Genomic DNA, 22195 nt, shown 5'->3' on the forward strand with positions numbered 1-22195 from the left:
TTACTCTTAACTGGATTTTTAAAATCCTGTTTTTCAGCAGGCATTTAAGATGGAAGAGACATTTAGGTGACTTAGTATTCAAATTACGTGTATTATAAGTTACCTATGCCTTCATGTGATTATACCATGTGTGTGTGTGGTTAATAATTTGGAAATACTCTTTTGCCTTAATTGTTTGGAAGTAATCTGTTATGTGTTTATGTAGTTCCTTCAGTTTTCTCCCTAAATAAGCCCTATATGCTTTCTGTTAGACTGTGTTGAGTGACTATGGCATTTAAGCTTTGCAGGTGGAGAAATTAGGCTGATATCTACCTTTTCTCCCCATTTGAATCTTAAGAGTTATTTACAGACTCTGCCACTAAGCTAAAATGATTATTTTTATTTATGCACACACACAGTGGCTTACGTAATCTGAAACCCCAGATGAACTAAGGAGAGAATGTCTTCTTTTTGTAATTTTATTTCCATTAGTAGAGAGTGATTGCAACAAATATTTCAGAGAAGTAAGAAACAGAGGTGTTTTTGAAGCCATGTTCTAGGCTCCTCTTTTCCCGTGTGACTTTGGAGATTGGGGTCAGGAGGTGTCCCTTGAAGATATTAATGGCTCTATTTTTTCCAGTATGGTCATTTCTGCACTGGAATTTACACTCTTACTCCTTAAACTCCGTACGTTTTGAAATCTCCTAAAATGATTCATTTAGTCATTTTAACTCAGCTATGAAAGATTTGTCAGGATATTTGTTTACAATTAAGATTACTTGTGTAACAGACTGATACATTTTTTTTTCTTGTGTGAAATTAGGGAGTTGGATTAGTGATCTCAAGAGTCTCTTTTAGTTTAAAGGACTAAAATGGGGCTGCCTGGGTGGCTCAGTCGTTAAAGCGTCTGCCTTCGGCTCAGGTCATGATCCCAGGGTCCTGGGATTGAGCCCCAAATCGGGCTCCCTGCTCAGTGGGAAGCCTGCTTCTCCCTCTCCCACTTCCCCTGCTTGTGTTTCCTCTTGCTGTGTCTCTCTCTGTCAAATAAATAAAATCTTTAAAAAAAATAATAAATTCCAGTTAGTTAACATATAGGTACAATATTAGTTTCAGGTGTACAATATAGTGATGCAACACTTCCATGTATCACCTGTGCTCGTCACAATAAGTGCACTCCTTAATTCCCATCACCTATTTAACCCATTCCCTCACCCACCTCCTCTTAGTAACCATCACTTTGTTCTGTATAGTTAAGAGTCTATTTCTTGGGGACACATGGGTGGCTCAGTCAGTTAAGGGTCTGACATGATCTCAGCTCAGGTCTGGATCTCAGGGTCATGAGTTCAAACTCCATGCTGGGCTTCATGCTGGGCATGGAACCTACATAAAGAAAAAAGAGTCTGTTTCTTGGTTTGCCTTTCTCTCTTCCCCTCCCCCTTGGCTCATTTATTTGTTTCTTAAATTCCACATATGAGTGAAATCATGGTATTTGTCTTTTTCTGACTTATTTCTCTAAGCATAGTACTCTCCAGCTCCATCCATGTCATTGCAAATGGCAAGCTTTCATTCTTTGTTATGGCTGAGTAATATTCCATTATATATTCCAGTATTCCATTATATATATATATGTGTGTGTGTATATATATGTGTATATGTATGTGTGTGTGTGTATATATATACATATATATATATACACATATATATATGTGTATACACTATGTGTGTGTGTGTATATATATACATATATATATACACATATATATATATAAGTATCAATGGACACTTGAGCTATTTCTATAATTTGGCTCTTATAGATAATGCTGCTATAAACATTGGGGTACATGTATTCAAAAAAGGACTCACTTTAAGGAAAGGAAATGAAGGGTTCCCCCCTACCAAATCAAGTTCATTGAATATAACTTTTATCACTGGAAATTTTGTCTAATTAAATTCTTGAGCTATTTTTCTGAGCTATTATCAGGAATTTGAATGTCCTTTCATCATCTTTAAGGATTTCTAAAACTTGAAATCTTGCTTGGATATAGGCAAAAGTCTCTAATATTTCCTGGATTAGTTAATTATGTGATTTGCTATGAGCATCTATTTTATACTGTAGAAAACAAGAGAATACCTAGTAAATAAGAAACAAGAATCTTAGGCGAGGTCCAATAAAGATCTTGGTATTATGTTATGGAGGGGTAAGTTTGAAAACAATCAAATATCTGAAGATACTGTGTCCATGTATAAAGGTGCATTTCCAATATCAATGTAAACTTATTACTTATATTAGTTTTTTTCTTAAGATTTTACTTATTTGGGAGAGCAAAAGAGAGAGAAACAAGCTGTGGGCCAGAGGGAGAGGGGGAAGCAGGCTCCCCCTGAGCAGGAAGCCCAATACGGGGCTTGATCCCAGGACCCTGAGATCATGACCCGAGCCGAAGGCAAACACTTAACTGACTGAGCCACCCAGGCGTCCCAAAATCTTATTTACTTTAGAAAGAGTGCAAGCACACTCCATGCTCAGCATGGAGCCGGTCGAGGGGCATAATCTCAGGACCCTGAGATCATGACCTGAGCTGAAACCAAAAGTCAGACGCTTAACCAACTGAGCCACCCAGGGGCCCCAGCAGTTTTTTGTTTTTTGTTTTTTAAGATTTTATTTATTTATTTATTTGAGAAAGAGTTAGCGAGAGCTAGAACACGAGCAGGGGAGAGAGGGAGCCCGATGAGGGGCTCAATCCCAGGACCCTGGGATCATGACCTGAGCTGAAGGCAGACACTTAACTGACTGAGCCACCCAGGCGTCCCAGGATTTTATTTATTTTAGAGAGAGAGAGAGCTCAAGCAGGGGCAAGAATAGAGGGGGAGGGATAGGATGGGGGAAAGAATCTCAAGCACACTCCATGCTCAGCATGGAGCCGGTCGAGGGGCTTAATCTCAGGACCCTGAGATCATGACCTGAGCTGAAACCAAAAGTCACACACTTAACCAACTGAGCCCCCCAGGTGTCCCTCTCCTGATCCTTTTCTTTTTGTCAACTCAAACTATTTTATTCTATTCCTATGACTTGATTATTTTAATCTCTACAGAAGCAAATATACAATACTTCAAGCATTCATTCCATTTATATTCCTATGAAAAGCAGATAGGAGGATTTGATCTTGTCTTCTAACCTCCAGAAAAAAGTCAGTTAAAGGAAGGCTACAAGTTTAAATAAGGCATCAAATTTTCCTTTGTTTTCTGATAACAGAAGTGCTGTCTGGAGAAGAGCCATATATACCGTACTCCTGTATTTCAATTTACCAACTGTGTTGTTCCTGTGAATACCTTCACAGGCAATTCTTGCCATTCCCTAAGTTTTAGAATCACTTTGAGACAATAAAGGCCTATAGCACTGTAAAAACTGGTAATGATTTTTTATTGTTGTCTAACAACCCTCTGCCCCCAAAATGTAGGGAAAAGACTCTAAGGAAAAGATTTTTAAAAGACAACAGACTTTTTATCCCTCTCACAATTGCAGTTGAAGGTTACTTTGCCTATATTCTCAGTGGATTCATTAAAAGTATACATTTTGTGTAATTATGCTGTATAGCCAAAAAATCTGAAGCAGAAAACCTCATTTAATGCCTTGTATCCAGTGTATGCCTGGTTAATGTTGATAATGTTACCACAGATATCCTGGCAGTACTTAATCTCTTTTCTTGGATTCCTTTTATCTAAAAGGCAAATGCTGGGGGTGCCTGGGTGGCTCAGTCGTTAAGCGTCTGCTTTCGGCTCAGGTCGTGATCCTGGAGTCCTGGGATCTAGCCCCGCATCGGGCTCCCTGCTCAGTGGGAAGCCTGCTTCTCCCTCTCCCACTCCCTCTGCTTGTGTTCCCTCTCTCCCTGTGTCTCTCTCTATCAAATAAATAAAAATCTTAAAAATAAATAAATAAATAAAAGGCAAGTGCTGGTATTTGGAATTTGACTGGGGTCCATTCATTACAGTTCTCAAGAGCTGCTCTAGAATTGAACAAAGACACAGAATTGAATGGCTGTAAGCATGCAAAGTTTTGTTTAGGGCTCTCAAATGCAGCTTTAAAAAAATTTTTTATTCCTTCTTTCTTGTGAACAGATTGAAGACCAACTTTCCATATACTAATCACTGCACAAATCCAGGCTATTTGTTAAGTCCAGTTACAGTACAAAGAAACGTATGTGGAGAAAATGCTAGCGTGAAGGTCTCCATTGAAATTGAAGGATTTCAACTGCCAGTTACTTTTACATGTGATGGTAGGTTTATAGTTTCCCAACGATCTTATTTTGCTCTGATTAGGGAGAAATGTTTAAAATGTTAATTTTAATCATTCTTGACCCTGTTACCATTAGGTATCCTTTTTAGAAATTTTGTGTTGTGTGTGTGGTAAAATACTTAACATTCATTAGTTACCCTTTTCAAAAAATTGGCATTCATTTGGATAAATTTCTGGTTAGGACTAGTGGGAAAATAGTTTACCTTTATTACTGCATATTTCTCTGAAAAATGCTGAGTAATTTTGATTAATTGATGGCCCTTGGCCAAGGTCCCAAAGCATGAGATTGAAAGGCTAATTATAGTCCAATTCTTTTTTTTTTTTTTTTTCATTTTATGGCAAAAAGAATGCTTGTTTATAAAGAGTTGTCAGTGAAATCGAAATTCCAGGTATTTTGCTAAGCTCCTCAAAGAAGATAATTCTCCTTTGGTTCTAACTCTCTCTTCCAAATTTGGTGTGGATATCCTTTCTAGAAATGTATCCTTAAGTCTGTAGGAAATTTTTTGTCATAGTTTATTGAGTCTCATGACGTATATCGTTTTAATGGGATTCCAACAGTAGAGTAAGAGCCTCTATTTCTACAGTACTTTGGCCTAAAAATGATGCCATTTTTTTCTGTAATGGTTATGACTAGGAATATGTCCAATATTGGATACTTTCTTGTAGCTTTGCACTTTTCGAGGCTCTTTGAAAAAAATATGAATCTGAAACAAAAATGTTAGCCAACTATAACAATCATTCTTTTAGTTTCTAAAGGAAGAACTATTCTTATAAAGCATACTTTAAATTTTGATTTGGGGAATTATTTAAAACCCATATGTTGTAAGAATTACTACTAAAATTGAAGTAAAGAAAGGTCAGTAGGCCCCTTGATAGAAATAGTAAGCATTGATGACAAATGTTTTAATTTGTATCAAATTTTGACTTGATGTATCAAGATACTACTTTTCGAGAAAATATCTCAAAATGCCTATTGTTTGGTTCTTCATAATGTGTATATTTACAATGCACATCTCTGTTAAGAAACGTAACCATATTATGGCAGAAGTGTGTCCAAATGATAAATGTTACCATACAATTGACTGTTCAGAAGTGTACCCATTGCATTGGATATTTTACGGCCTTTTCTGCCAATCTGTTGATTTTCATGAAGTCTGAACTTAGTAATTGTCTTCTAAATTGAACATAGGAGCTCTAAGTATGAAATAGATTACTTTAAGAGGTTACTTTAAGTTTTCTAAATGTGTTGTAATCTTAGTATCCAGCTATTGTCAAGAATGATAATTGAACAATACTTCCTACTTGCTGTAGTTTTAGTCTTCATTGGAAAATTTATCAGGAACATGTCAAACATTTAAAATGGTGATTTTTTTTTTCTTTATGATTTGGTTTAAATCATCGTTTGCTAGATACTGCTAAATGTCAACCTTTTTGGAGGAGTCTGTAATAGGGAGGTGGCTTTCTTAGCTTAGATCTGCCCTATCTAAAACAGTAATCACTAGCCCAATGTGGCTATTGAGTACTCGAAATGTGGCTAATAGAGAGTGAGATGTGTTGTACGTGTAAAATACACAGTGGATTTCAAGGACCCAATTTGAAAAGAAATAAGATGTGTCATTGGTAATTTTAAAATGCTGGTTATATGTTGCAGTGACATTTTGGATTTATTAGGTTAAATAAAACATGTTGAAATTAGCTTCACTTGTTTCTTTTTACTATTTTTAATCTGGCTAGTAGAAAATCTTAAATTCTATATGTGACCTACATTATATTTCTGTTGTATAGTACACTCTTAAATGATAAGAATTACATTCTCAATAAGTGTATAGAGTGAAATGAGCAAAATGAAAATGATGCCTCTTTTACAGTGAGTTCTACTGTAGAAATCATTATAATGCAAGCCCTTTGCTGGGTACATGATGACTTGAATCAAGTAGATGTTGGCAGCTATGTTCTGAAAGTTTGTGGTCAAGAGGAAGTGCTGCAGAAGTAAGTATTCGTTTAACTACTAAGCAACATCTTCGGAAATTTAATTTTAAGGAGTTAAATGAGAAAAATTTCAAGTTAAATTTGTAATCTAAGACTACATTGGGTCCTACTAAATTGATTCATTGGATCAGTAAGCTTATATTGAGATATACTTTGTTTTAAGGTGTGTTTAAGACAGTGGAGGGTTATCAGACATAAATAAGAAGTCGTATTGCCCTTAAGCTTATAGTCTTAAATGGGAAGAATGATGGGTAATTGGTTGGTAAGTGAATTTAATGGCTTTTTTCTTTCTGCTAAGAGTCGATAGTCACATCATTATAGACTCCATTTTCCTTTTGTAGCATGTACTATTACTTTTCACACAGTGATCAGCTGTGACTTCCTTTTAATTGCCTGAAATAATCATTATAATTTTTTTCTGAACCAGATAATTTATTGTATCTAGCTTTTAGTCTAGTTATTTTACGGATTTCATTATTTTAGGTTACTTAAAATGCCCTGCCCTTATTTTTCTTATTTTCTGTTTCATCTTCATCTTCTTTCTTCTGTGCTGTGACTCTTCTCATGTAGAATTATTCTTTTATTTAAGTGCCCACACTTGGTTAAAAAACTATCTCTACATTTTACCATTCTCTTCAATTACTGATGCAGATACAAGTTATATTTTACTCTTACCTCTGTAATTTCTAGTTTGAGAATAACATTGATGAATAATTAATATATTTTAATAGTAACCATTGCCTTGGAAGTCATGAATATATTCAAAACTGCCGAAAATGGGACACAGAGATTAAACTACAACTTTTGACCTTCAGCGCAATGTGCCAAAATCTGGCCCGAACAGTAAGTATGTACCTTATAACTGAATTGCATTTGGTTGAATCTGAGTAATTCTGCTAATTAGCCAATTTGTAGTTTGTACATTCTGTAAGATATCTGGGTTGGACTGGTGAATGGATTGGAATGATGAACTAATTCTATCCACAACAAGGGTTTTAAAGCAGATGGGAGGAGCTTTTCAATCATGGAGTCTTAGGTAACATACTACTCTGAGCTGGGGGCATATTTGAAAATCAAAGTGGAGGAAATAAAAGTTTAATTTGTAATGGTTTTACACAAGAATGAAAACATTGGGGTCAGTCAAAGAGAAATGAGGAAGGAGGAAAGATTTTGAATACTAAATATGGTTTGGGGGAAGAAAAGATCCACATTGACTTTTGCATCAAACTGAGAAAAATACATTATTCTGCACCAAATGAAAACTACTTCTCTTTTTATTTTATTTTTTTTAAGATTTTATTTATTTATTAGAAAGAGAGCATGAGAGGGGGGAGGGTCAGAGGGAGAAGCAGACTCCCTGCCGAGCAGGGAGCCCAATGCGGGGACTCGATCCCGGGACCCAGGATCATGACCTGAGCCGAAGGCAGTTGCTTAACCAACTGAGCCACCCAGGCGCCCCTTCTCTTTTTAAAATACAGTACTTTCAGGCACCTGGGTGGCTCAGTTGCTTAAGCGACTGCCTTCGGCTCGGGTTATGATCCCGGAGTCCCGGGATCGAGTCCCGTATCGGGCTCCCTGCTCGGCAGGGAGTCTGCTTCTCCCTTTCACCCTACCCCCTCTCGTGCTCTCTATCTCTCTGTCTCAAATAAATAAAATAAAATCTTAAAAAAAAAATTAAAATAAAATAAAATACGGTACTTTCTTTTGAAGTTAAAGCAAATTAGAATGCAGGAAATTAGGCTGTTTTATTACTGTATGAACACTTGATAAATTTTAATCTTTATTCTTCATTTGGTAGAACTTGGATGGAAAAATAGCAGTCATTTCTACTTTATTTTCTTAGGTTTTGCTCCTATGTTTCATAGAATTTATTTCACTTGGGTGAAAACTATTTCATGAAATTCAGTACATTTTAGCAATCTTTAGTGACTTCTCTTCAGTTTCTTAAGGAATGATGTTTTTGAATATATTTACATACTAAGTATGGTAGAAGAGATGTTTTTGAATATATTTACATACTAAGTATGGTAGTAGATATATGGTAGAATATATTTACATACTAAGTATGGTAGAAGAGAAGTACCTTGTTTATTGGGGGTAAGGTTGGGGGACATTTGATTATCATTAGAAAAATAATGCAGACATTCAGATGATCTCTTCCCCATCTGCTCCAACCTCACCAACGTTCTCATTTAGCTGCCAGCCATCTTTAAAAGTGTTTTGTTTTGGAACGCCTGGGTGGCTCAGTCGTTTAAGCGGCTGCGTTCAGCTCAGGTCATGATCCCAGGGTCCTGGGATCGAGCCCCACGTCGGGCTACCTGCTCAACGAGGAGTCTGCTTCTCCCTCTCCCTCTCCCCCAGCTGTGCTCTCTCTCTCTCTCTCTCTCAAATAAGTAAAATTTTTTAAAAAAATAAAAATAAATAAAAATTGTTTTGTTTTTTAAAGCTCTCTGTTCTTTCCTTATAGAACAGAAGTAGTTATTACTTTGGGAGCTACTTATATATCAGAAACTAGACTTAAAAGCATTTATGTTTTTTTATTTATAAAATTTTTCAGAATATTGATTTACTTTTTTCCTCAGTTATAAATAGTATTTAATTCTGATAATATTTTAGCCTCTGTTCTGAAAAATCATTTTAGTTTCAAGAATTTATCATACGCTTAACCATATTTAATTTGGCAATAGAAACACCAAAGAATGGATTTTATTTTTTTGCTAAAAATGTGTGTATACATATGTTTTTTTAGGCAGAAGATGATAAAACACCTGTGGATTTAAACAAACACTTGCATCAAATGGAAAAACCTTATAAAGAAGTCTTGACAAGGTGTGGCATCTAAAGCATTAATTCCAGGTTTTCAAACTTTGCTTTTGGATGTGAATACCTTCATTTTGGTGAATAAAACAATCATTTGTGTATAGTATCCTTCAGTCATAATAACTGTTCTTTATTTCAGATACCCTGTTGACGAACTTTTAGATTCTTATCACAACCAAGTGGAACTGGCTCTTCAAATTGAAGTAAGTCTTAATTCACATTTTGGCATGATGACTTAAGGATTCTTGTCTTTGTTCTATCTTAAATATTAGTGTGGTGTTTGAGGAAATATTTTAGAAGGATGATTTAAACTATATGTTTGATGACTTTTTTTCTGACCCATCTTGTTAACCAAAGTTCTCAATATTGCCTGAGTCAGCACTTCAGTTCACTTCAGCTTTATTACTAAGGAGCCTTTAGTTCAATTCAAAAAGCATTAACTGAATGTTTACTATATGCTAGATGCTGGAGTTATGAAAATGAAAGACCTAGTCCCCACTTGCCAAGAACTTAAAACTAGTGATGGATTTAAACCAAATTTCAATATAGTATAGTAAATGTAGTATAGAGGTATACATTGGGTTCTTTGGGACATCAAAGAAGGGCACCTCTTCCAACTTGAGAGTTCATGGAAAGCCTCTAAGAAGGGAGTTTACCTGAGCCAAGTCAACAGTATGGGTTAGCTAGAAGATAGTTGGCAAGGGCATGTGAACAAAAGCACACAGGCGTGATACATATGTGGAAATATATGCACTTCTGTAATAGAGCACAGTGTGTGACAGGAAGGTTGGGAGAGGATGCTGGAGATACCAGATATAAGTTACCACCTTATAATCCATGTAAACTTTTACTCTGTCCTCTAGATTAGAGGGCCGATTTTTGGAACACAGACACAGCCATTAGTTTACATATTTTCTGTGACTGCATTTGTGCTCCAATACTAGAGTTGAGTAGTTGGGACAGATACTGTATATTCTGCAAAACCTAAACAATTTACTATTTGCTATTTTATAGAGAAGGTTTGCTGACCCCTGCTCTAGGCATTTAAGATATTTTTAGCTGAGGTTAGGGGGTGGGATGGGGTGGGTGACTTGTTTAGTCTTAAGCTTTGAAATCACTCTGGCCATACTGTGGAAGTTAGATTTAGTTCTGGCAGGATTGGTTTCAGGGAGACTACTTAGGAAGGTTTTTTATAGTAGTCCAAGTGAAAGATAATGAGTGTGGCCAAGGCAAGAAGGAGGGATCTGATTACCAATATTTAGGAGATAAAATTGGTAAGATTTCGTAAGTAATGAGATATAAGAGAAGAAATAGTGTAGGATGACTCTCAAATTTCTAGCTACTAATGCATTCTTGTCAGCATATAGACATATTTATTCAATAAATATTTGCTGAATATCTCTTCATTGTGAGGCCTGTTGTAGGTGCTGAGGATATGTCAGTGAGCAAATGAAACTATAATCCCAGCTCTTAGTTAACACTCCAGTTGGATGAGACAGACAATAAAACTAGCAAAACATATGCTACATCAGATAGTAAGCACTACAGAGAAAAATAAAGGAGGGTAATGTTGCAGTTTCAACATTTTATTCAGAGAAGACCTCATTGAGAAGATGAATTTGAGCAAAGAACTGGAGGAGAGAAAGAAGCTATCTGGTTATCTAGGGGAGGAGGAGGGTGCCTGGTATATATAAGGTCTGTCTTTCTAGCTAGACTAGAGTGAAGAAGCGGGGAGAGAATGGAAACAAATCAATTAGGAAGATGTTTTGCTAGCTGCAGAGGGTGGGTGGGGGAGAGAGGGGTGGGAGAGGGAGAAACCAAGAGAGGAGCAGATTTGGGTGGAAGATACGGAACTTAATTTTGGACTTTATATTTGTGATGACTTTTATTCACCTTAATAGCAATGTTAAGTAGGCAGAGCCAGATGCAGGGCTTGATCTCACAACCCTAAGATCATGACCTGCGCCGAAGTCAACAGTCAGATGAAGTCAGGAGTCGGACTTAACCGGACTTAACCGACTGAGCCACCCAGGCGCCTCTTTGTCCCCTTTACTTTTAATGCTCTTCCCCCAGATATTTGCATTGCTTACCCTTCAGTTTATTAAGGTCTACACTCAAATGTCTTATCACAGATGTCTTCATGACCATCTTATCTGAAATAGTGACTAAAAAATAAATTCTTTAAAATAGTGACTATTGGGGCGCCTGGGTGGCTCAGTCGTTAAGCGACTGCCTTCAGCTCAGGTCATGATCCCAAGGTCCTGGGATCAAGCCCCACATTGTCCTCAAGGGTGGAAAAGGAATGTTAAGTGGCATGCAGGTTCCTGCTGAAATTAGGGAATGTTGAATCTGTACAGCTCTGAGATTTTCTTTGAAAGTATTCAACTACCTGGTAGAAGAGGCAGAGAATAGAATCTGAGCTCAAAGACTTAGTTTAGTCAGAATGAATGTGTGAGAACAAAGGAGACTGTGATCAGAGTATGATATTGTAGTTAAGATTCTCATAGGGTATAGTTTTGGGGTTGAAGATGCTATGAATTTTCCACATGGACATTTATATAACTGAAGCTTATTATAGGATATAGGGTAGAAAGGTGAGTATAGAACAAGGAAATTTAAAGAGTCATTAATTAGTAAAAGGTAGTTAATTACTATAAAGGGTAAGAAAGGATTCTAAGGCAGGGTTTGGCATATTATGGCTTGCATGCTAAATCTGGCCTATTGCCTATTTTTGTAAATAAAGTTTTATTGGAACACAGCCATGCTCATTGGTTCACATTTTATCTGTATCTGTTTCACACCATAATAGCAGAGTTGAATTGTGACAGAGACTGTATGGCCCAAAAAGCTTAAAATGTTTACTCTCTGTCCTTTAAAAAGTTTGCCAATCATGTTCTGAGGGGTCCAGAAGTCATAGGTGTGGTAAAGCAGCTGTCAACTCTAGGTGGAGGAACAATGGATAGTGAAGGAATTCTAAGGAGTTATGATAGAACCTCCCCTCCAACCTCAGGCTGAAACCCAGCCTCTTCTAAGAAGGTTTGGCTATCACAGGAACACATAGGTTGCTTATAGCAAAGAAACTTGATAGAGTTGTCGGATTGGGAGACCATGGCCTGGGGGGGCAGCTGAAGCTGGTCTTTGAGGATCACTGGGATCTGAAGCTGAAGTAAAAAATGGAGGACTAGAACCTTGATGAGAAGTGTCTTCATGCTACTGTTGCGTGAGTGTCCCTTCGGTGCCCTCTATTGACAAAACCTAACATTGTGTCAGCTGGCAAAGGAGAAATGTTTATAGGTCTAGCTTCAGTATCACAAAGTGGAGCAAAGAAGGGTGGATTTGGAATTGATAGACAATAAATTGATAACTGGCATGTAAAAAATGATGGGGACCTGAGCCTCAAAATTGGAAAGGTTTTTGCATGAAGGTATAGGAATAAAAGTAAGCAGAAATATAAGTTATGTAAGCAAAAATGGGGAGCTAGAAAATAGACTGTTAGGCCCTGAGGACTGGAGGGTAGTTGCGTGTTTGAGAAAATGAGGTAGTTTCATTTAAGCATGAAGGTACAGGGAGCATTTAGATTATGGTTGCCAAGCCTCAAGGGTGGAAAAGTTTAAATTTTTAAGGGATGGTACAGTACTAAGTTTCAGCCCATTCTAACAGTACTTGGCATATAAATTTGGCTTAAATGTTTGATGAATTAATTCATTATGTAAGAACGTTTCTTAATGAGACATATACTTTAAAATGATGATGGAGGAATGGGGAGGGAGTTTTAAATATTCTTATCAGGTAAATGATTTTATAATATATTTGTACATGTATATTTTTGAAACATGGTGAAATCAACTGTGGTTGAATACTATGGAGGAATTGTCCTCAAGGAAGTTTTTTCATCAGACAAGACTTAAAAAGTGATGGTTATACAGATGTAAACGATGCTTAAAAGTTGATTACGTCTCATAACTGTTGCCCATTGTTATTAATATGTGGCCAACCTCTGAAGAACTTGGTTTTTGATACCAAATTTTTGGCAGGCAGGATTGGTGTTTTTAATGTGGAACTTAATCTCAAATGAGAGTAAAAAATAACTCCAGTTTTTTTAATGACTTAGTAATTTGTTAATAATTTATTATTCTAATATGAAATTAATGGCATTTGTGTATGAATAATTGTCTCAGGCAAAGTGAAAAATCAGACCCGATTTTTCCTATTCAGAATAAAATAGATAATTGAAAAGGTTATTTCTTCTTCATCACAAAAGAGGAAAGGATATCTGTTCTTAAGCACATCTAAAATGTCTAATTTCTGACTTCTACTTTTTATTTTTAAAGAACCAGCACCGAGCGGTAGATCAAGTAATTAAAGCTGTAAGAAAAATCTGTAGCGCTTTAGATGGTGTAGAGACTCTTGCCATTACAGAATCAGTAAAGAAGCTAAAGAGAGCAGTTAATCTTCCGAGGAGTAAAAGTGCTGATGTGAGTATTCTTTTAGTAATTAGCATTTTGTTAAATGAAAATATGTATTTCAGTGAGTATCTGTCACTTAAACTGGGAGATTTTTGCTTCTTCCAGACAAAGTGTTATTATTTTAACCTTGGCTTTCACTTTTGAGTTGATTTGGTCACTTGGTAAAGTTGGGAACTCCTAAGAAGAAATGGGCTGCTTTGGAAGAGCTTGTGAGGGTTGATACTGAATACATGGATGTCAAACTGTGAACCTTTTATGTGTGGAGGAGGAATTGTGGCATAAGAAAGTTGGTTGGAGGGTTCAAGGTGGATACTGAGCTTCAGAACCTGGGTCGTAATAGTTACCACTTGTCCTTCTGGATGGAAACGTCCATGACTGCCCATGGGAGAAGTTCTGCCTTGGCGATTCCTCTTCCTCTTGAAAATACCCAGAAGTCTCACTAATAGTGACTTATTACCTCAGAAACAACCAGATTGGGAGTCCTTTCTTGATATCATACTGTTGCTTTTAGTAAAAAGCTCTCCCTGTGGTATTTCCATGGGGATTTAAGTACCTCTGTTCATAGGGTTGTTCATAGCTCTGATGAAAGGATGAGAGAAGGTATATTACAAGACAATAAATTTAAGGAAGGAAAAGTTATATTGGTGGTTTGCCTTTCAACAGATATCTAAGAGATAGCTTTATCCATTCATTCTCACAGAGAGCCTATCCATATGGTATATAGAAATTTGGGTCTCTTCTCTTTTTTCTTTTTTTTTCTAAGAGAGGGAGAGAGAGGCAGGGGTTAAGCTAGACGCTTAACCGACTGAGCCACCCAGGCGCCCCAAAGATATTCTTATTATACTAATAGTAAAGCAACTATTACTAAGAATATAAACTATCATATTAGTGTATTTATCACTTTTGGGTTTCAAATCTTAATTACTAGACTGATTTAATGAGGCAGATTTTGTTGAGTTTCTATATTGTGCACTAATTTTCAGTTATTCTGGTTTTCTTGATAACTAAAAATCATCTTTATTTGGTTTGGGGTTTTCACTTTCTTCTTGCATTTTTGTTTTGTTTTATTCTACAGAAATTTTTGGGAGGTTTCCTTATATAGCATTTAATTTTTACCTTTAATTTCAGTACATCATGGGCAATTTTCTGACTAATTTGTATGTGTGTATGCAGGTGACTTCACTGTCTGGAGAAGGAGATATTAGTAAGAGTTCATCTAGGGGTATGTCTTTAAGTTCTTTAAATTTTAACAATAACTGTTGGTTTTTCAGGGAATTATATTAACAATTTCTTTAAATCTAGGATCTCTAAATCCTGAAAATCCTGTTCAAGTAAGCATGGACCAGTTAACTGCAGCAATTTATGATCTTCTCAGACTCCATGCAAATTGTGGTAGGAGTCCTGCAAACTGTGCCCAAAGTAATAGGAACATCAAGGAAGCATGGACAACAACAGAACAGCTTCAGTTTACAATTTTTGCTGCACATGGAATTTCAAGTAATTGGGTATCAAAGTAAGTAACTGTTTAAACCAGAATATGTACAACTTTACCCAGAAGCTGTTCTAATTCTATAAAATGTCAGCCATTCACTGTTCTCTTAATATTTAAATGGATGATACAAGAATCACCAGATACCTTTGTGGTTTTCATAAAAATTACAGAGATGTTTGAAGCTGTTGCAATAAAAAATATCACTCACACTACATGCAAAAAACAGGCAGGAAAATATATGTTTAAACTTACAAAGGCAAATGCTAATTAATAAATTAGTCAATTTATGACTGTTTTTCAGCCTTTCCTTTAGAATGAGGGTAATTTGAAACAGTGTGATGGCACTAGGCTCTAGCACATTTTTTTTTCCTCTTTAATAGTTTACAATTTACTGATTGCTAGGCTTTGAAGTCTACAAGAGTATATTTTTTCTATTGAATTTTTAATATGGGTTTTTCCTTTTTGATTTTTTTGTCAATGCCACAAAGTTTGCCAACTTCAGTTTATGAAATGACATATAAACTGAAAAGTCTGAATGTTTTTAATGAAATAGTTCCATAGTAACTTAATGCTATAAAGTAAAATAAAGACTAGTGAAGAGATACCGAACATAAATTCTGCTTAAATTGAGCTTTAGATTAATATAATAAAATACATAATTACTTGAAAGTGATATATTAACTCATTTAATAAATACTGAATATCATCTTTGGGCAATGTTCCTCATACTAGGGATTCAGCAGTAAATAAGGCAACAAAAAAATCTCTGCCCTCTTGGAACTTGGCTTTAAATGGGTACTACTACTATGTGAAGATATTTGATTCGTTTAAATGTTACAGGGGTAATACCTTCCACATCCTCCATACAGTTTCATATACACACACAAATTTGGGGACACTAATGGAAAACAAATACTTAGTAGAAGACAATACAGAAAACTGCAGTGATAATTAAGATGGAAAGAAAGTAAAATGCTGAAGAAAAGAGGGACAAATAGAATGAGGTTGAAAAGTAGTCAAATAGTTAACTAGAGCTGTTTTGTGAACCAGTGAGATGAGATTTAAAATATATTTCGAATGATTAATAGATTGTATATAGGAACGAAATGGTTAATGTGTAAGCCTAGCAGTAAGTTCGAATCCAGGAGAACACAGTTTTATTGAACCTAAGGCTCCTAGCCTGCAAGATTGCCTGACGGTATCTAACCAGCTCTGTACTTGTGACAATTAGGGGTTAACTCATTGCTGTCTAATGAGAATACAACAGCATGTATTCCATGGATAGAAGCCTCCTAATAGATTAGAAAGACGAGCTCAGTGCAAGTCAGGCCCATGCACCATTAATATGCTTAACTGACTCTTGCAGTTACTTAGCAAAGGAAAATAGCACCTACAGAAGATAATGTTTGTACTTTTTCTTCTAAGAATTTACCTAGAAATAAATAATTATTTAGTGCCATTCAGCTAAAATCTAAAGCTAGTAACTGAGCACAAAATTGTGATAAGGTTTCTAGCATGGCCCCCTTAGACTGGCACCTGGGGATATATGTTTCCTTCTGTACTCCCTCTGCTATACTTTTTTTTATTTTTGTAGAATTTGCAATAGTTCAATTTCAGATGCTTTCCAAAAATTCAAATGAATGGTGACCAAATAATTTCAGATAATAGTCACTTTTAGAGAAGAATGGCTAATGAAATGCATTTGTATTAGTTAACGAATTTGTATTATCCAATTAAAAAAATCTTTCTTTTCTCAGTTATGAAAAATACTACTTGATATGTTCCCTGTCTCACAATGGAAAGGATCTTTTTAAACCTATTCAATCAAAGAAGGTTGGCACTTATAAGAATTTCTTCTATCTTATTAAATGGGATGAACTGTAAGTGAAAGTTTTGGCTTTTTATTTTTTCAGTATGCCTGCTTTACTTTTTTCCATGTATGCATCCTAGTTTTCGTTTTTATCACAGTTTCCATTAAAATCCACTAAATTCTTACATCTTAAGGTCTCTTCTAGATACTCTATAGAAGAGACAAATTCTCATTTAAAAATCTGAAATACTGTTCTGAAAAATTACATGTTGTTAAAATTACAGAACATGCCATTAATTATTCTTAGACTTTTGTCAAGTTAAAACTGTAAATTTACATATAATTGTACATATAAACCATAGAAATACGGTTTTCATAACATTGCTTAGTTTAGTATTTATTCTGTAGTACTGTATATATGAAGTGTAGTTCTTGGTTAACATTAGAAAATTAAATCCATGTACAATATTTTTTGCACTGTTAATATTTTTAAAATACTGTCTTTAAACTAAGGGAATGCTTTCACTATTTAGGCAGGTATGTAATTGCAGAACTTTTTATTCTGCATTTATTAAGTGTTTCCCTATTTTTCTTTTATCTTTTTAAATTACAAAAATAATGCATCTTTGAAAACAATAATACAAAAATATGTATGGGTAAAAAGGGTATCATTTTATTTCCAACACTTACCATCTTACGACTCCTCAGAGTGACACTTTTGACCCAATGTATCCTTTCAGACTTAAAAATAAAATTTAAAAAGATAAACATATGTGTCTGCTTGTGTGTGTGTGTGTGTGTGTATACACACACACACACACACACATATATATACACACATGTATACATATATATAAACACACATATATGTACATATATATCTGAATCAGAAATACTCATTCATCTAGTTTTTCCTAAAGGAAATAAAAATGACTATTATTTTGCCTAGAAATTGACATTATCAAGTCTTGAGTAAAGGCACTAAGAAATTTCTTAAGAAATATTACATATTTGAAATTTTAATGAAATTTATTTAAGATTTTTTTTTATAGTACGTATTGGCCAAGTTTGCTACTTAAGTAAAAGTCGGGATTAAAGATTTTTTTAATAAGTCAAATGAAATACCTAAAATTGTCAGTCTCATTAAATGGTTAAATTTCATATTTGATCTAATTTGTTTTTTTCTATTAATACATTTTTCCCCCCTTAGAATCATTTTTCCCATCCAGATATCACAATTGCCATTAGAATCACTTCTTCACCTTACTCTTTTTGGAATTTTAAATCAGAGCAGTGGAAGTTCCCCTGATTCTAATAAGCAGAGAAAGGGGCCAGAAGCTTTGGGCAAAGTTTCTTTACCTCTTTTTGACTTTAAACGGTAAGTACTGAGTTGTGATGGTGAGTTACTGTGGACACATCTGCAACATCAGAATTGACTAGAGAATGGGGTGGGGAACAATGACATATATGAGATAATTTGCTTCTCAGTTTTTCCAGTGTGATAAAAGGAGGTTATTTCAGAGACACAGATCGGAAGAAATCACAAAGTTATTTTGCTATAGTTTGAACATATCTATCTGGGTATTTAGAGGATTGTTTGCCACTCACTATTCCAGGAGAAAAGCAGCAGCCAGTTCACTCTCTGTCATTTATGCAAAGTACTATGTTATTGACATAATAGTCATGGTCTTATAAGTTTCCTTGATACCAATAAAACAATTACCATTTTTCCTCTTCTCATACTTTTCCCCATTCTTCTCCAGTTTCAGAGTCTACAACTGCACCTTATTTCCTTCTCTTTACCTGACTGATATACCCTTACTGCTGTGGGCCCCTGGCCTTTAATCTCCAAAAGTCTCTCATGTACAAAACCTTATTGATCTTTAGGGGTAAGGAATTCCTTTTGAGCCTTGTGTCTAATAGCCACTGGGGTAGTGTAATCTAACTGGCCTTTCAACTGACTATTTTAATTATGTTTTAAGTAGTAGTATGTTCCATGAGACTGTCAAGCGTCTATCTAAATGGAAAAAAAAAAAATCAATTGAATAAGCTCCAGATATGTTTCATACAGTACATAGTAACATTTTGCCCAGTGATAGCACATTAGCATATTAAAGTATCTCTAAAGTTCTGCAGTCAAGAAGCCTATTGTGTTTAATAACAGTATTACTATAATGACAAACGCATAGCATTTATGCTATGCTATGTGAAGGAGGGAAATTGTGTTCTCAATTGTGATAAATTAGTGTCCGGGAACAATTATGTGAGAAAATTAAATGTAATTGCATCATTATCATTAATTTTTATAAATAAGTCTGTTCTGGGGCACATGGGTGGCTCAGTCAGTTAAGCATCTGCCCTCGGCTCAGGTCATGATCCCGGAGTCCCAGGATTGAGTCCCACCTCAGGCTCCCTGCTCAGCGGGGAGTCTGCTGTTCCCTCTCCCTCTACCCCTCCCCCCTGCTCCTTCTCTCTCTCTCTCTCACTCTTCAAATAAATTTTTAAAAGTAAGTTCTGAAAACCTTACTGAAAACCAGGGATCTTTGCTTCATTAAAGAAGTACCATCACTTTTTGCCACTTTTATTGTCTAGTAATAAATGGGTTGTTTTTTGTTTATTTTTTGGGTTTTTTTGATGAATGATATAACACTCTTTAAAAATTCAAGAGAGTAAGATGAAGGGCAATTGACTTTTGTTAGACAAATAGTTTGCATCCAGCACTCTGCTGTTAAAACAGTGAGCAGATGGCATTAAGCTTGAGACTTTGCCAAGTAGTGCAGTTGATCTAGGTAGGTCATGTTAGGTCTTAGCATTCAAAAAATATTCAAAGGGAAGATGGTTAAACATTAATATAAAGTGTTAATGATTTAATTGTTAGCTTACTGTAGTATAGTGATCAGAAATCCTGGTCTTGAAATTCTTTTTTTAAATGTATTTATTTGTTTGTTTGTTTGTTTGTTTGACAGAGAGAGACACAGCAAGAGAGGGAACACAAGCAGGGGGAGTGGGAGAGGGAGAAGCAGGCTTCCTGCCGAGCAGGGAGCCTGGTGCGGGGCTCGATCTTGAAATTCTTTTTAAAAATAACTTATGTTGGGGTACCTGGGTGGCTCAGTCAGTTAAGTGTCTGTCTGGCTCAGGTCATGATCCCACGGTACTGGGATGGAGCCTCAAGTTGGGCTTCCCTGAATAGCAGGGGATCCTGCTTCTCCCTCTCCCTCTGCTTGTATGCTCTCTCTCTCTCTTGCGCTCATGCTGTATCTCAAACAAACAAAATCTTAAAATAAAAATAATTTATGTTTAAGGTGCAACCTGCATACAACCTGATGAAGTCACTCTCGGGGAAGCCAAAAGACTTAGAGGCATTTCAGTCAGCCTCAATAACAAATGAGTTCTTAACTCATTTTTAAATAAACAGAATCAAGCATTTAACCTGCCTTTCCTTTACAGTTGTATCTCAGGGTTACCAAATAATTGATGTGAGAAAGTTAATAGAAAAATTCCAGCTAATAGATGCTCAAGAAATGATAGAATATCACAATTTTGTAACCCCTACTGAAATAATAGATTTGGGCAGGGTTCCTCAGTCTTGGCACTATTGATATTTTGGGCCAGATCATTCTTTGCTGTGGGAGACTGTCCTGTGCATTGTAGGATGTTTGGCAGCATCCCTGTCTTCTGCCCACTATTTGCCAATAGTACCCCCTAGTTAGCAACCAAAAGTGCCTCCAGACCTTGCTGGGGGCAAAATCACTCTTGGTTGAAAACCATTGATTTAAGCAGTGATTATCAATGCTTGCTTAACACCATTAAGTGATTAACTTTTCTGGAACTTTATAATAGGTAGTTTAGACTGACTGGGCCCAAACAGACTGATTATCTTAACTTCACAGAAAGAGAGAGAAACCAGTGTGCCTTTTTATTTGATTGATATAATAGGAAGTAGTATGCAATTCTACCTTTATTAAGTATTCTTGCCAGATAACTAAACCTGAATCAGATCAAGCCTCTAGATCTAACTACTATTTTATGAAAATGTAGGAGATAAAGGGACATCCTAAATGACACTAGAGGAATGCAATCAGTAAAATCCAGGATATAGAAAATTCTTAGAACAAAAGACCTGATTTCCTCAACAAATGGCGGGGATAAAAAAGAGAGGAAGAATGTATAGGTAAAAATAAGAGTCAGCAAACTTTTTCTGTAAAGAGGACCAGATAGTAGTTTAGGCTTTGCAGGTCATAATACAGTTGATGCTTGAACAGCATGGGGGTTAGCAGTGCCTTTCCTCTCCACCCAACCCCCCATGTGGTCAAAAACATGCAAATAACTTTGACTCCCCAAAAACTCAACTACTAGCCTGCTGTTGACCGGAAGCCTTATTGATAACACATAGTTAATTAACACGTATTTTGTATATTAATATGTATTACAGTGTATTCTTATAATAATGTGAGGTAGAGAAAAGATGTTATTAAAGTCATAAGAGAAAATACATTTATAGTACTGTATCAAAAAAACCCTTGTACAAGTGGACCTGTGCAGTTCAAGGGTGTTATTCAAGGGTTAACTGTAATCTCTCTCACAAATGCAAAAGCAAAGGCAAAAAGCAACAGTAATCAATATGTAAATGAGTATGGCTTCCTTCTGATAAAAGTTTATTTACAAAACCAGGTGACAGGCCTCCAGTTAGGCCCTTAAATTAAAATACACTTTGAAAGACATCAACCAAATGCAATGTTGGAAGTTGCTTGGATCTTTATTTGAACAACCAACTGTAAATAAATTTGTGAGACAATCGGGAAATTTGAATACTGACTAGATAACTGATGATTTTAAGTAATTATTGTTAATTATTTTAGGAGTGATAATGGTGGTATACTTATTTTAAAATAAAACTGTTTATTGTTTAGAGAGATATAAAAGTATTTACAGATGAAATAATATCAGAATTTGCCTTAAAATCTAGTTGGGGGTGAGGGTGGATCTGAAAAGAATATAATGTGTCGAATATTTAAAGGCTGTTAACCTTCAAGAGAATACATTAAGACTAGAGTCTAGTTTTGGAGAGGCTATTTGCTATTTGAATAAAATGAATAAAGTTTATAGTTTCCTGCTTTTATGTATCTCATGTTATTTTTCAGAAATTTATTCTGTGTAAAGATATATCAATGTCTTACTGATAAATATTTTTAATTTAAGTAGACCATAAATTGGTAGTCTAGGGTAAAGGTCAGCATACTCCAGCGCACTGCCTGTTTTTTGTAAGTAACAGTTTTGTTAGAACACAGTACACCTTTATTTATGTATTGTTCATGGCTAATTTTGCAGTATAACAGCAGGGTTGAGTC

At 35.6% G+C, this 22195-nt stretch overlaps 1 protein-coding gene across 2 annotated transcripts in view; it reads left to right on the forward strand.

Moving 5' to 3' along the window:
• PIK3C2A (phosphatidylinositol-4-phosphate 3-kinase catalytic subunit type 2 alpha) overlaps nt 1-22195 on the forward strand; it is a 95138-nt gene that overhangs the window by 40525 nt on the left and 32418 nt on the right. For both annotated transcript variants that reach the window (XM_036098635.2, XM_078058346.1), the window contains exons 4-13: nt 4093-4250; nt 6139-6259; nt 6991-7102; nt 9009-9088; nt 9219-9282; nt 13411-13554; nt 14719-14767; nt 14848-15058; nt 16795-16917; nt 18058-18225. In XM_036098635.2, coding sequence (XP_035954528.2) covers nt 4093-4250; nt 6139-6259; nt 6991-7102; nt 9009-9088; nt 9219-9282; nt 13411-13554; nt 14719-14767; nt 14848-15058; nt 16795-16917; nt 18058-18225 — 1230 coding nt within the window. The remainder of the gene's footprint in view (nt 1-4092; nt 4251-6138; nt 6260-6990; nt 7103-9008; nt 9089-9218; nt 9283-13410; nt 13555-14718; nt 14768-14847; nt 15059-16794; nt 16918-18057; nt 18226-22195) is intronic.

This window comes from Halichoerus grypus, chromosome 11, assembly GCF_964656455.1.
Source record: "Halichoerus grypus chromosome 11, mHalGry1.hap1.1, whole genome shotgun sequence".
NCBI lineage: Eukaryota > Metazoa > Chordata > Mammalia > Carnivora > Phocidae > Halichoerus > Halichoerus grypus.